Genomic DNA, 13750 nt, shown 5'->3' with positions numbered 1-13750 from the left:
CCCTATTCTATAATTGTATACTTGTAATCTATGTGTAATTTTAGAACCTAGGCTTAAAAGTTTTCTATGTAAAGAAAAAGATGGGGGAAAATACCCTTTTTGAAAGAGGATGCTTTCAGGCCTTTTGCAGTGCAGGGAAGGAGGAATGAAATCACAGTTCTGTTGCTCCTTGCAGACCATCTCTGCTAATGGCTTCTGGTATAAAGAATGCTGTGGTTTACAAGGACTAAAATGTAAAGTCATTCTGAGTGTGAAAACCTGATCATTCTATTAAAAGAAAAAAGAAAACAAAAAAAAAAAGGAGAGGAATGTTTACAACGCATTAAAACCTGTGTGACAACTTAACAAAAACTATTTTAACAATCCTCTTATTCCCCTTCCTGCTGTCTCCATAACATGCAGTGCACGTTGCTGGTTCCATGCACACGGTGCTGTCGGAGCCATGCTGGGCACTGCGGGCTGCTGGCACCGCCCTGAGATCCAGGAGGCTCCTGCCCCGCTCACCTCGGGCTGGAGGGAAGCCTGGGGCTGCTTGCTGCCTCACAGAGCTATCTGGAACCTGGGATTTAGCAGATATCAGCCTCTACTACTGCTGCTTCTGTGGGCTTTGTGACCTGAGCGTAGCAAGATTTAGAACAGAATAATTCTTTCCTAAAGAAGTAGGTCTGGCATGAATGTTGACAAATATTGAAACTAAATCTGAGAAACAAGATGTTCCATTTTTATTTTTATTTTTGAATCAGCATTCCATATGTGTTATGCACAGAGCTCGGATGTGCTTGTACTTTTGTAACATAAGAGCTGTTCGTTTTTTTTTGTGAAGTACGGTGCAGAATGCACGAGCAGTGAGAAGGAGTATCATGAAAAAAAAACTGCAAGAAAACGAGGAACGCAAGTAGTTGAAAAGCTGTTACTCAGTATTTTGTTTCCATAATCCCATGAGTTCCTTAAAGTCCCTTTTAATGTTTCTGAGAAAAAGCTTCGAAGTGAAAGGAGGGAGGCACGATTTTTTTTTCCTCTGGTATAAAGGAAGGACTCGGTTAATTCTATTAGTAGACTTTGGGCTTGTTTTTATTTAAAAACAAAACAAAAACCCCTCTTAAGTTTAGAATTTCTGTATGGAAACATTCTTCTCCTTTGCCAGAGAGGGAAGTATCTTGTTTTCATTCTGTTTGTGTTGGAGTATCTGTACTTAAATGTTTTGTGTTTGTTCTTTATTGAATACATTAGTGGTGCATTAATTTCTTCCTGACAATGCTCGTTTTATTGCACTCGGATAGGCTCGCTCTTTCCCATACGACAGACAAACTTGTCGTTCTGCTTGGTGACCCTGCTTTGCCCTCCCAGGCTTTAATTGATAACGGCTTAATTTCTAACCTTCTTTACCTTTTAGTGCTTTTTAAAGTGATTTCTGTCCTGGTCACTGCAGGAGAAACAACAACAAAAAACACCCCACATTGGATTCTTACTCCAACTCCAACCTATTTGCTTTGTTTTTCCTTTTTAGATTATTGTTTGGCTTTAATTTGCTCGCTTCTCCTTTAAACAGGCTTGGGATTACTCAAGGGTTCCTTGTTCAGCAGGCCAAAGGGTAATTTGGAGACTTTGAAACTGTCTCCCTTTTTATCACCAAGTTTTGTTCTTCCAAGAGTCCAAAGGATTTTGCGGGCTGATAGCTTGAGGAGATGCCTCCTTCTAAGGAAGGCGTAAGCTGCCGCCCGGATCCATTGCACGGCGCCGCTGCCGGGCCTCAGACAGATGGGAAAAAATGGATCCAAGTCTGAACCAGAGCCTTAATTAATCCTCATATAACACTAATGAAAAGACTGAGTTTATTGGGGATTAAATGCACTGAGATCACTAGATGGGACGTTCAGCAAAGGCCCGCAGCTCTGCTTTCCCAAAGCTAGAAACACTGAGAGACTTCAGAGCAGAGAATTAACCAACACACAGCGTGCGCTGCTACAAACTGTCCTTTAACTGAAGAAGTCCATCTGTCCCAGAGATAACCGCTACGTTTGGAAGAAGGAGCTCTGTCAGGGCTGCCAGCCCGGCGTCAGGAGCTTCCAAGACAGCAGAACAATGCCTGGAGTGGTGTGGGCTGCGTGAAAAACATCACAGCTATTTCTGCAAAAGGCTGTAATCCTCAGAGGTGCTTTTTCAGCACCTTCCTAATATGAATTCACTCACTGCTTACTTATTTTTTTTTCCCAATACTTTAAATCCTTGGAAAAGAAATATTAATTAAAAAACAAAAAACAAAACAAAACAAACAAACAAAAAAAACACTAAAACCAAACCAACCAGCCCTAGCAAACAAAGAAAAAACCCACTCTCTAAAATCTTAATTTTTTACAGGGCAGTGCAAAGATTTCAAATGAGTCACACAGTGGAGAAGAACAGATATTTTAAATAAAAAGGCAAGATAGAAACATAGTTCTGCAACAGCAGATGCTTGGTTGTGGGGCACAGATGCTCAGAGAGCAACGGATGAAGCTCCGTTCCCCTCGGGACGGCACCTTGCTGTGGTCAGCAGCTCTGCCCTGCACTCCTCGGAGGGGAGCAGGCTCACAGTGTGAGCAGTGGGTGCAGGAGGTGCCTCAGTGCACGGCTGCAGCTGCATCAGAGTAGCAGGGAATTACTGTGTGTTTGCTGTACATTGTTCCCCACATCTGACAGCTTTAAGTAGGAGAGTATTTCTTCTGTGTTTTGTTTTTTTACCATGCACACCTGGCTCTTTGTAGGTGCACCCTGGTAGCACAGAGAAGGAGGTTACCAACTGCAGCCTGGATTTTTAAGTGGAAAATGTCTACAGTAAATTAGAGATAAAAGGGTTGCTGTAAGAACCATTTGTTTCTTGTGTTCTCCAGGTTAACTGGGCTCCCTATCCTTCCATTAGAAAGCCTTGCTGAAAATAAGCTGTTTCCTATAAACAGAAACAAAGGAAATCGTACGGTTAGATCACCACTGTTGCTTTTACTTTCTGAGCTGAAAATGTTGTCCTCTCTGCAGCAGTGGGAGCTGCAGTGGATGCCGTTCCAATACAGGACAGGCTGACAGCCTCCCCAGAGCTGCGGTGCCATTTGACTCTGGTTGCTAAGGGATGCTCAAGCGTGATGTAGTCTCTGTCTTCCCTTCCAAATGAACACACTGGTTTGGTCACAACTCCACCCCCACAGCTCACAGCCAAAAGTTTGTGAGGTCGTGTTCGCTCTGGACAGCATGGTCCCATAAGCAGCTGTTTAGCTGTGAAAAGTAATTAGCTGATTGGCTTTTCTGTAGGCTGGGGCATCCAAAGTGCTCAGTACTTTTAACTTCCCAACAAATGTGGATTGTTTGCAATAGGAAACAGGGGTATTTGTCACCCTGGAGGGTTTAGGAGGCATTGTGTTATAAGATGAACGTCCTGATCACATTTCCTGTAAATGCAAAGGGTAACTAATGAACCCAAATTAAATAAAGAATGGAGAGGCACTAAATGTCATGTGTCAGAATATCAAAATCTAAACTTACAAACAGCTCCAAGAACAACTGCTGCATATGCATCGTCCAGCCTGAGTTTGTGAATTCCCTCTCTCCTGCTCAGGTTCCTCGTGCTGTGCAGGAAGGCAGACTGCCACAAGGAGAATGTGTTACAATGGCTGTGTGCAACAGTCTGTAGAATATAAAGTATTAAAATAGGAAAAAGAATTGAGGATTTTCATCCTTAGAATGTAGAAGTTAGGCCAGCTGGGCTAAAAATTAAGTAAAGTTACCAAGTAGAATGAAGTGGGTTACAGGTGTGTGAAACCTTCCCGTGCACATCCTCCACCAGCGTCCCATTAAGATGTTCATAACTTTAAGCAGTTCTGCTGTCTCTCTCTGCAGTCTGAGCCAGCAGACTTAAGCCTTCTAATGGATGTCTCTTTCACCCACTTCCACATTCACGTTATCTTGCATTTTTGGAAAATATTTCTGCCTGCCATGCAGCAGTGTCCTTTGCCACACTCTTTAGAGTACTGTCAGTCCTCAGATAGATTTGATCATTCAGGCTCTGCACTTTACCAGCGCAGGGAGTTAGGGGTCAGGCTTTGCATGCGCTTCCCCTTCTGAAGGCAGTAGTCTTGTAAATAACCAAGAACCTCAGTTTCAGGAGGTGGAAGCTAATGCCACTTGTTCCATGGTTTACTCTGAAGACACATCATCAGCATTATGTCATTTAAATATGCAAAAAGTATGAGGACAATTAGTGTTTTGGTATGCCTGCTATTCAAATGGTGCTTTCTTAAATAATAAAAAAAAACAACATGGCAATTACTGTCTTGGAAAGATCGATCAGTGCTTTATGTCTTCTGTCGTACATTTCAGAAGTCTGTAACTGTCAGAAGGTTGAAGAGTTCGGGAGCGAGGGGTTGTTGGTTTACATCTTACAGACCTCTTCATATTTGGTAACATTTGAAATACGGCGATCTAATTCTTCACCCATCATAAGCAAACAGGAGTTTTGTAAGTGAGCTGTGTGCGTTCCTCCTGCAGCTGCCTCACGCTCTGCTCAGCCTCAAAGCACAGCAGTACAGAGCCAGACCGGCCGTGTGCTCAGACATGCGCTCCGCTGGCACCTATGCAGCAGGACTCGGTCAATTCTACAGCGTATTTCCTGCTCCCCTTTCCCTGCTCTAGCTCTGCTTGCTGCTCGTGAAGATTTGAGCCCTTTGTGCACCTCCAGCAATGTTTTTTTATCTTGTTTGTGGATTCCTTTGTGAACTGCTGGAGGCCCGAGAGCTGCTCCCTTCCCCCTTTCGCGCTGGGGTTGGGGCAGATTCTCCCCTCTGCCCGAGGTGGCAGGTACTGGCAGTGCTGCATTCCCTTCATACCTGCTGCCATCAGAAAGCAGGGAGGTTTTATGGTTTTCAGTCTGAATTCTGCAGTATTGATTCTTTTATGTCTTGTAAATGTCACAGTTAAAATACAGTTTAATAATAACTGCATGGAAACAATACAAGTAAATACAAAAACCGTAACAGATACAAGGAATTATTATAATCTTTATTTCAAGTTAACGGGCAATTGTGAGCCAAGTTTCTCCGAGTCCTCTGGAAATTGCTTTGCCGTAAAACACTCAAAGAAGGCAATTGGAGTCTCCAAATCTCTTAGGCCCTGCGTTCCCCAAAGCTGTAGCATTTAAAATCACAGGGAAAGTCCCAGTAAATCCTCCGAGGCCAAGGCTTGGCCGTGGGAGTCCCTGCTTCCCTGGAGGCCCACTCCTCTCCCAGCTCCGAAGCAGACGCATCTGCTGACACTGAACGTGACCTTCTGGTTGTTTGCTCTCTTCACATAATTATTTTACTGTAGGTGGCTCTAAATATAGTAACCGGGTGACGTAAGAAGGTGTGTGCATGGGAATAGCGTTGGGGATAATTGAAATGTTGCAAGTGGGGATAAATAATTTATGTAAGGGACATGTCACTAATCTCAGGTGTAGAGGAAAAACATCTGTGTGTTTTAGGGAGCCAGGAAAAGCACAAATCTTTGTTTTTTGAGCATAGCTCATAAGCCTCTGCATGAAAACTACTGTGCAGCTTATAGGATGAAGTTTCCAAAACTGTTAGAAAATAAAACGGAGGCGGGTGGCTGGTGAGATGGTGGGTGGAAGCGCTGTGCGCACCGAGCTGTGCTGTGCCCAGCCCGTCTGCTTCGCCCAACCCAACTCGGCTGTAACTCGGCTCTGTAAGTCGGCTCCGTGTCCCGGGGCAGCCCCGTGTGGGTGAGGGCAGCCCGGCGCCGGGCTCAGCAGCACCCACATAGGGGAGCATCGCCCCACTGTCTGCACGGTGGTTCTGTAGGGAACTGGGCGAACGTTCCGAAGTTCATCAGAGGTGGAAATATAAGGACAGATAAATGTTTAGCGCAGGGAGATCTGCGGGAATTACTCTGAAGCGTACTATAAAGTGCCCTCGGGCACCGCCCCGTTAAAATCGATTCCAAACGTTACGACTTTTACCCTTTCCCCCCACCCCAGCCAAACCCCTGCAAATCTTTTTGGGGCCGCTCTGATCCGCGGCTCGTTCCAGGGACGCTCAGCTCAGCCGGCTGCGGCGCAGCTCCACGCTCGGCCCCGGCCCGGCTCTGCGCGGACCCCCGGCCCGGTTCGAAGAGGGCGCCGGCGGCGGCGCGGGCTGACGCGGCCGTCATGTGAGCGGTTCCGCTCCCAGCGTTCAGCGAGGGCCGCTCGCCCCACCCCGCCGCTCTGCCTCCTCTGCGCGGCTCAATAGGGGGAAGAAAAAAAAAAAAAGAGAGACAGCCAGGAGAAATGCGAGAGAGAGCAGGAAAATAAGACAGGAGAAAATCCTCCCGTGAGGGGACAGCGTTTGCTCGGGGGAGAAGCGAAAGGGGCTTTAAAAAAAAAAAAATATTCCCCCTTCTCCTCCCGCCGTGTTTTCTGGAGAAGCCAAGAGGATTCAGCTGCCTGGAAACCTAATGTGAAAAAAAAAAAGCAAAAAGGAGGAAAAAAAAAAAAGCGGGGGGGGTTTGGATCGGACCCCCCCGGCCCCGCAGGGAGGAAAGGAGCGGCGGAGCGGCGCGGAGGCTCCGACGAGGGACGGGGAGCGGCGGAGCCGCGCGGGGACAGGCGAGGAAGAGACGTTTCCCGATCCTCCCCGCCGCGGCTTCGGGGAGGTTTCCGCGCCTGCAGCCCGTGCCTTGGATCTAAAGAGGATTAATTTTTTTTTTTTTTTGGGGGGGGGGGGTGGTGGCACAGAAGCTGGATTTTTTCCCGTGCGTGCGGCGCGGGGGGCGCGATTTCTGTTCCGCCTGAAGGAGCCGCGGCCCGGCCCGGCCATCACCGAGCGCTCCGCAGCGCGCTCCGTCGCGGCCCCCCCCGGGGAAAGGTGCGCTGAGGGGATCGGCGCGGGGCCGAGCGGGGGGGGCGGGGAGGAGAAGCAGCTGCAGCTGCCGGGGAGGAGGCCCCGGCGGAGCGGCAGCAAAGTCATCGCCATCGGCCCCCCCTTGGCTGGCTCCGGGCTCGGCTCTCTCCATGTCTCTGGCTCTGGGCAGCGGCCGCCACAGCAGCGAGTAGGGGGGGAGGAGGAGGAGGAGGAGGAAGAAGAAGGCAGCCCGGGAGAGTGCCTCCCTCCCTCCCTCCCTCCCCCCGGCAGCCCCGGCCGCCTCCCGTCCCCGCGCCCCGCGTCCCCTGCCTCCCCCTCCCCAAGATGGGCTGCTTAGGGAACAGCAAGACGGAGGATCAGCGCAACGAGGAGAAGGCGCAGCGGGAGGCCAACAAGAAAATCGAGAAGCAGCTGCAGAAGGACAAGCAGGTCTATAGGGCCACGCACCGGCTCCTGCTGCTGGGTAAGGGGCCGCGGGCCGCGTCCTCCGCGGCGGGCGGAGGGGAGGGCAGGAAGCAGGGCGGCGGGGCCGCGCGCGGTCCCTCTGCCCCCTGCCCGGGCGCGGGGAGGCCGGCGGGAGAGGTGGGGCCCGGGGAAGCGGATCCGCGGGGCCCACCCGTTCCGCGGGGCCGGGGGCGGCCTGCAGCCCCGCCGGGCCCGAGCGCTCGGCCGAGCCGGGGAGGTGGGCGCGGAGCCGGAGGGAGGGGGGGGGGGCTCCGGGCACCGCCCGGGGGGGCTCGGGCGGGCAACGCGGGTACGGGAGCCGTTCCGCGCCGGGCGGGAGGGACGCGGGGCCGGGGCGGAGAGCGCAGCCTCGGCGGGAGGAGGGCGGCGGGGATGCCGGGCGGCGGGGAGCGCCGTGCCCGAGGGAGCCGGGGAGCTGAACGGGGCAGGGCGCCGCGGGGGAAGGCCGGCACGGCGCGGGGCTCGGCAGGCCCGGGGCGCTGCCCGCTGCCCTCGGGGGCTGAGGGAGAGGAGGAAGAGGAAAGGAGGAAGTCGGGGAATTGCTGGGGGGGGACGCGGAGAGGATGTTGATCCCGGAGGGAAGAGCGGCGGCCGCGCTCGGGGCTGAGCGTGCGGGGCGGCGCGGGGCCGGGCTGCGGGCCGGGATCCGGGAGGCGGCGGCGGCGGTCCGACCCGGCTGCGTGCGGTACGGAACCGCCGCTCCGGACCGCGGGTGGGGGTGACGGGAAAGAAAGGGCCGGAACGGTTATCGGAGAGCGAACGCTCCCGCACCTACGGCCTCGAAGTGTCTGGGGGGTATTTTAACGTGAGGCGCGATGAGGGCATCGCGGAGCTCAGCGAGCGGCAGAGGCCAGGCCGCACCGAGCGGGGAGCGGGCTGCGCTGTGCGCCCCGGCCGGCGGCAGCCTTTAACCGCCCATTTAAAGAGGGAGGTGTAACGTGCTGGAGCTGCGGCGGCACCCGTGGAGCTGAGAAGTCGATCGGCGTTGAGCAGAAATCTTCCAGCGGCGCGGTGTGGAGCTCGGCTCGCAGGGAGCAGCAGCCCGGCCTGCCGCGCTGGGGCTGAGCGCTGCGTGCACGGAGCCGTTCCTCGCCAGCTGTGACACGCAGGGGCTTACTTGGATTTTTGTCTTTGTTTTCTTCAGTTCGGGTGACTGAAAAATTGTTTGGACGTTTGCAAATAAAACGCCGCAGGTGCGTAGCGGTGGCCGTAGGTCCTCTGTGCGTGTGGCTGTGCTGGCTCAGCTGCTGGCAGCCTCGCCCGCTGTGGGCAATCTGCAGCAGAAACTTACTGTGCAAGTAGTGAGGCTCACGTCTCCGTGGTGTTACTTTTGCTTTGTGAGATGCGTTACATGGAACCACCGAATGCTCTGAAAGTGCAGGGCAGTTTCAGTCTTTTCACATCACGTTCAAATAATGCCACAGAATTGCAGCTTGGTGAGCATGCAGCCCATCCTGCTGCACGCAGGCCCTGCTCCGTCCGCAGGCAGAAATTCATGGAACTATCCTTGGTGGTGAAGTTAAAACGTGTGCATCGTTGTTTGCAAGAACAGAGCCGTAACGAGCTGCCAGTTACGGAAATAGGCTTATTCAGAAATGTAACTGTAACACTTAATTTTGGTTCACTGCTGCTGTATCCGATCCAGAGAAGCCAGGTATGTCAATGCCAAGCTGTATGCATTTGCAGCAACAGCAATCTCCATTTTTGGACTTAGCAACATCAAGATCTTGGCTGAAAGTGCTTTTGATTAGCAGACATAATTTAAAGTCGCATCTGAAATTTTGTTAGTAATGGAAGTAGGAGTTTAGCATGTGTTACTGCTCCTGAGCAATTTGCTGTTGTGAAGAGGACCCCATCTGTGCCCCCTGGACCCCATGTGCCTGCCGTGATGGAGGAGCAGGGTGTGTGTCTGAGGGGTGCAGCCGGGGCACAGCCTGAGGGGTGCAGCCGGGGCACAGCGCATCCGTCGCAGCCGTGGTTCAGGAGATGTGCTGCTTGCACAGAGCACTGCAGCAATCCCTGCTCCCTGCATCTTGCCAACCGGTCAGCAAGGCAAGGGGAAAGGAGCAGGGCTCTGGTATTGTGGCAAAACGTGCGGACTGGTTTTATGGGGAGAAGAGCAGGGCTGTTAGGAATTTGTGAGGGGAAAGGGAAGGGAAGGAAAGGAGAAAGTGGAAAGGAGTGCATCTGTCAGAAAATGAACTTTGAAGTGTAGCTGCTAAAATACAGTTTTGAACATGAGGCTCAAAATGGAGGCTTGTGCTGTCAGTGTGTGCTACGGAGGCCTGGCATCCTGGAGCACAGGCTGTGCCTCGCTGCCCGTTCTGCCACATGCCTTCCTGGTGCTGAGACAGAGGGCGAGGAGAGGAATAAACAAGCAGCAGGAGATGCAGGAGAGAATCTTGCTAAATTTTACCAGGTTGTGATACTACTCTTAGAAAAACATGCTTGCTTTATATAGAAAGCTGATCTGGCAGCGTGGAGCAGCTCAGTTAAATGCTGCTGTTTGAGTCTTCTCCGTGTGCATGGGAAAATGGGTGCTATGGGCAGATGGGCTGCCTCGTGCACTGGCATCCGTGCAGCACAGCAGAAATAGAATACGACTACTTATGGAAATAAGAGGAAGTGGAGTATTTATTTATTTATTTATTTGTACTTCAGGTATATGAGGGAATTGAGAGGAGAGCAATGGGGGCCTGTTTGGAACATGCAGCCACGAGAGGTGTCCTTAATGTCTCGCTGGGTGTGGGATCGGTTTGGAGCACACAGAGGGGGTTGAGGCTGCTTCCAAGGCACGGATTACAGAAAGGAGACTTCTGTAGCTTTCTGGGTGGAGGCTTAAGGGGTTGCCTTTCTTTTTCAGATGCGAGTATCCATATATCTTATTTCTTGTGATTTAAGTTACAGTCTTTTGATTGGGTGACGACAACTGCAGTCAAACAATATATTTTAAGGGTCTAACAAAAACACTTCTCTTTAAGCTGGACTACACTCAGTCTTTCCCTTCTCTGGATAGTGTTGACGAGACGAGCAGATTTTGACGTTCTCTGACTTGTCCTCTGTAAAGCATTGAAGTTGTCCTTTTTCCTTCCAGACCTCGCAGTCTGCTTTTAACATTGACACTGGAAAAATGGACAGTGAAATGATCCAAGATTCAGATCTGACACATGACTTGAGCTGGGCTTTTATTTTTAGCTACAACTGAAGTTTCCAGTGGCAATTACTTCTTTTTCTTTCACTTTTCACTCTTGCGCTGAGAAAACCAACTTTCTTGATTTTACCGTGAAGAAGAAATGATGTCCCTTATCACTCATGCTTCCTTCTCAATTTGATTTACTTTCATTTTCTAGGTGCTGGTGAATCTGGTAAAAGCACAATAGTCAAACAGATGAGGATTTTGCATGTGAATGGATTTAATGCTGAGTAAGTACTTTTTTTTTTTCTCTTTACACTTTACCTTATGTCTGCGTTCCACACGGTAGATGGTTTTGTTTTATAACTTAAAATGTTTCCTTCTTTCTGCCTTTTCATGTTCTATAGAATCTGGGCATGTATTTTTAGATGAGATTGAGAGACATTAACTTGGAAGTCAGGCACCAGGAAGAAGCAGGAGCTAATGGTGTAGAATGGTCTGTATCCAGGCTCAATGTAGCTGATTTGATCAAGGCTCAAGTTTTGTGTTTTGATTTTTTTTAATTTTTATTTTTCTCACTACGGTTTCTTTCACAACATGGCTGACATTAACTTACCTCTGCTACAACGCATTGATTTATACTGCTGTAAATGCACCTTCTGTTAGTGTACAAAATGAATGCAATTTTCTTTATTTAGAGCAAGCAGGGTTTCTCTGTCTTCACAAAATAAGATTGGGAATGTATTTCTGGGACAGCAGGTCAGATTTTGTTCTCTTCTTTTGCTTTTGCTTGTCCAGATGTTTGTGATTTATGTTTCTAAAGGATTTTCTTTCTGTGCTTGAAATCTATACAGTTATTTGATCATAGTGAGGAGGGGAACAGCATTTTAAGATATGAAAAATGGAAATCTCTTCTTTGTTAGAAAACAAATCTTCCTCAGACTTTTCACCTAACCATAGTAGGGAGATAGAAGAGATCTTGATATTAGTTGGTGTGGCAAGCATCTATGTGTGTGTATGTAGCAAAACCTGCTCAATCAATTCTAATTGAATTAAGGTGTTAGAATTTTAGACCTTATTCCTTTTATGTAAAATTTTTAGATGATATTACTGTTTTTGCCTTTTTGTTTTCAAACAGTATTTTGTATTAGCACCTCCTACCTTGTAGTCAGTTTAATTTATGCTGTGTGTCCTATTGTTTTGGGCAGATTAAGTTTTCACTAGTCTTGCAGTATTAATTCTTTAGTAAGAATGTCTGAGCTAAATGTTTAGCTAAGGAGCCTTGACAATACTTTTTCCTAATCCCCAAATGCTGATTTAGGATAAGGTACACAGTCTTTTGAAAGAAACTTCAGGCTGATTCATAATAAGTTGCGTTCTCTGGTTTTAGCTCCTCTTTGTAAGGAGTGTTTTCTTAACTCAGGACAACTCTTCCTCCTAAGTTCCTGGTCCTACATCTGACTTCTGCGGAGTGGTTTTCATTGTTTGGCTGCTCTTTTCAGTAAAGACCTCCTAAAATACTTGCATAACTTAAAAGATTTGCATGAGTTGACTTTGATGTAGCAGCTCTCAAAATCTGCTGCTTCAATATAACTTTCATCATTAAAATGGGCATCCTTGATACCTTTAAAATTGTCAGTGCATTTAACCAACAAAGTTCTACATTTACTAAGCATACAGATGCTGTTAAAGAGATGATGTTGGTGTGTAGTTAATGATACACTGCACTGGTGGATAACAGTCCGAAGCCTGTGAGCTGCATCTCAGGGACCCGTTACACAAAGCCTGCAGAGTTGTCGAGGGACTGGAACACTGAGATTGGCAGCAGCATTGCTTTCTTAAGTATCTCACTTCTGTGTTGTAGGCTTGGGCTAAGCTGAACATGCCGCTGGATTCCAGGGCAACGTGGCAAATTTGGCCTCAGCAGCTTCTGCTGGCTTCTGTCTTCACCTAGCAAAGGACTGGGATTACCTTGCAGCCCCTATGCCAGCGCAGCCCTGCTGCCAATCACGTAGCATATATGTGATGCATAACAGCAGAGAGGTTGTGAAGACTTGTATGCTGGAGATGAAGACAGTCTTCAGTGTCAGAGTCCATGTGCACAGATGTAGTTTTGAATTATTCCTCTTGATGCGGCTTATTCATGTGGCTTGAAAGAAGTCTAGTTTGAAGTCCTATCTAAAACTTGTTTGCCTTTGATTTGGTTACCCTCTGATAATTGACCTTTGAAGCAGAAAGAGGATACCTGTTGTCATGTGTGATGTGCTATAAAAACAAGGGAATCAAAAGTTTTGCTTTGGTGTTTTCAAAAACTCTTAGTTTCTGGTGGCGATGCAGGGCATGCAGTGCTAAATGCACTGGCTTCCTTTGAGTATGTGGGGACTTTTGTTTTCAAGACTTTTGTTTTCTGCTCGTAAACAGATGAAGGTTGTCCTACACCCGTGTGTAAATTGCCCTCATGTAGAGGTGTAGCATTAGCAAGCTGAAACCTGTGCAGTTCTACAGAACCAGAAGAATTTCCTTTGGGATTTCAATCCTTGATCGTTTTAGCTAATTAGTTATCTGAGGAACTATATGGAATCAAGTGTTCTAGGTAATTAAAGTGCTTAATAGTTAACAGTGCTAAGGTGAATTTGAAGGTGGTTAAAGTTTTAGCTAAGTTAACTACAGTAAAGCCTGTTTAAAAAAAAAAAATCAGTGAACTTTTATAATCTGTAATTGAGTTAGAGACAGAAGTACTTCTCTTGTTCCTGCTGTGAAGGTGGCACGTGGCACACAGCAGCACTGCAGCGCTCGTAAGCGGAGTGGAGCACTGGAGTAGCAAGGCCCAGTCACTGCCTGCCTTCTGGACGGGGTTTGGAAGGGCTTTGCCTCCGCCAGCTCTTGCAGAGCGGCTTCAGTTGGTATTGTGTCAACTGCTGCATTCCTGCAGCAATTTCATAAATAACAGGAGTTTGCTTTCCCGTGGTATTCTTCCTTTAGCATGAAAGAACTGCCTTGTAAGTGTGATGATGATATGGTATCAACCAAGTTTTCTCCTCTTTGAGTTATTGCCAGCAGTAAGGCGCTTTGTGATGTAGGAAGGTTTAAAGTTGTCTTGTAGTAGCAGGAAGCCTGGGACTTTGCTTCCTTTCTTTCCCTCCTTCTTTAACACTTTAACTGTCTACTCGTGAGGCTATTCCAGAGGAGTAGGCTGGCTGTCACATAGTGCCTTTTGTCAGCATCCTGATAAGGTGGAGCTGAAATCTTTTCTGTTTGACTGTGCAGAAATTTATACAACCAGTTCATG

The 13750-nt window shown here is 48.6% G+C and overlaps 1 protein-coding gene across 3 annotated transcripts in view; it reads left to right on the top strand.

Annotated features, from left to right (window-relative positions):
- GNAS (GNAS complex locus) overlaps window positions 1-13750 on the top strand; it is a 131707-nt gene that overhangs the window by 40165 nt on the left and 77792 nt on the right. The window contains exons 1-2 of one of the 3 annotated variants that reach the window (XM_090152198.1): window positions 6199-7326; window positions 10679-10751. In XM_090152198.1, coding sequence (XP_090008324.1) covers window positions 7188-7326; window positions 10679-10751 — 212 coding nt within the window. In that variant the 5' untranslated portion in view covers window positions 6199-7187. Of the gene's footprint in view, window positions 1-6198; window positions 7327-7356; window positions 7546-10678; window positions 10752-13750 lie in introns of those variants that run through there. The other 2 variants (XM_090152199.1, XM_031587715.2) reach the window with 2 other exon arrangements.

The sequence above is a fragment of the Phasianus colchicus genome, chromosome 17 (genome assembly GCF_987193195.1).
Source record: "Phasianus colchicus chromosome 17, bPhaCol1.hap1.1, whole genome shotgun sequence".
NCBI lineage: Eukaryota > Metazoa > Chordata > Aves > Galliformes > Phasianidae > Phasianus > Phasianus colchicus.
The sequence above is the reverse complement of the archived record's forward strand: the minus strand, read 5'-3'. Positions and strand labels throughout refer to the sequence as shown.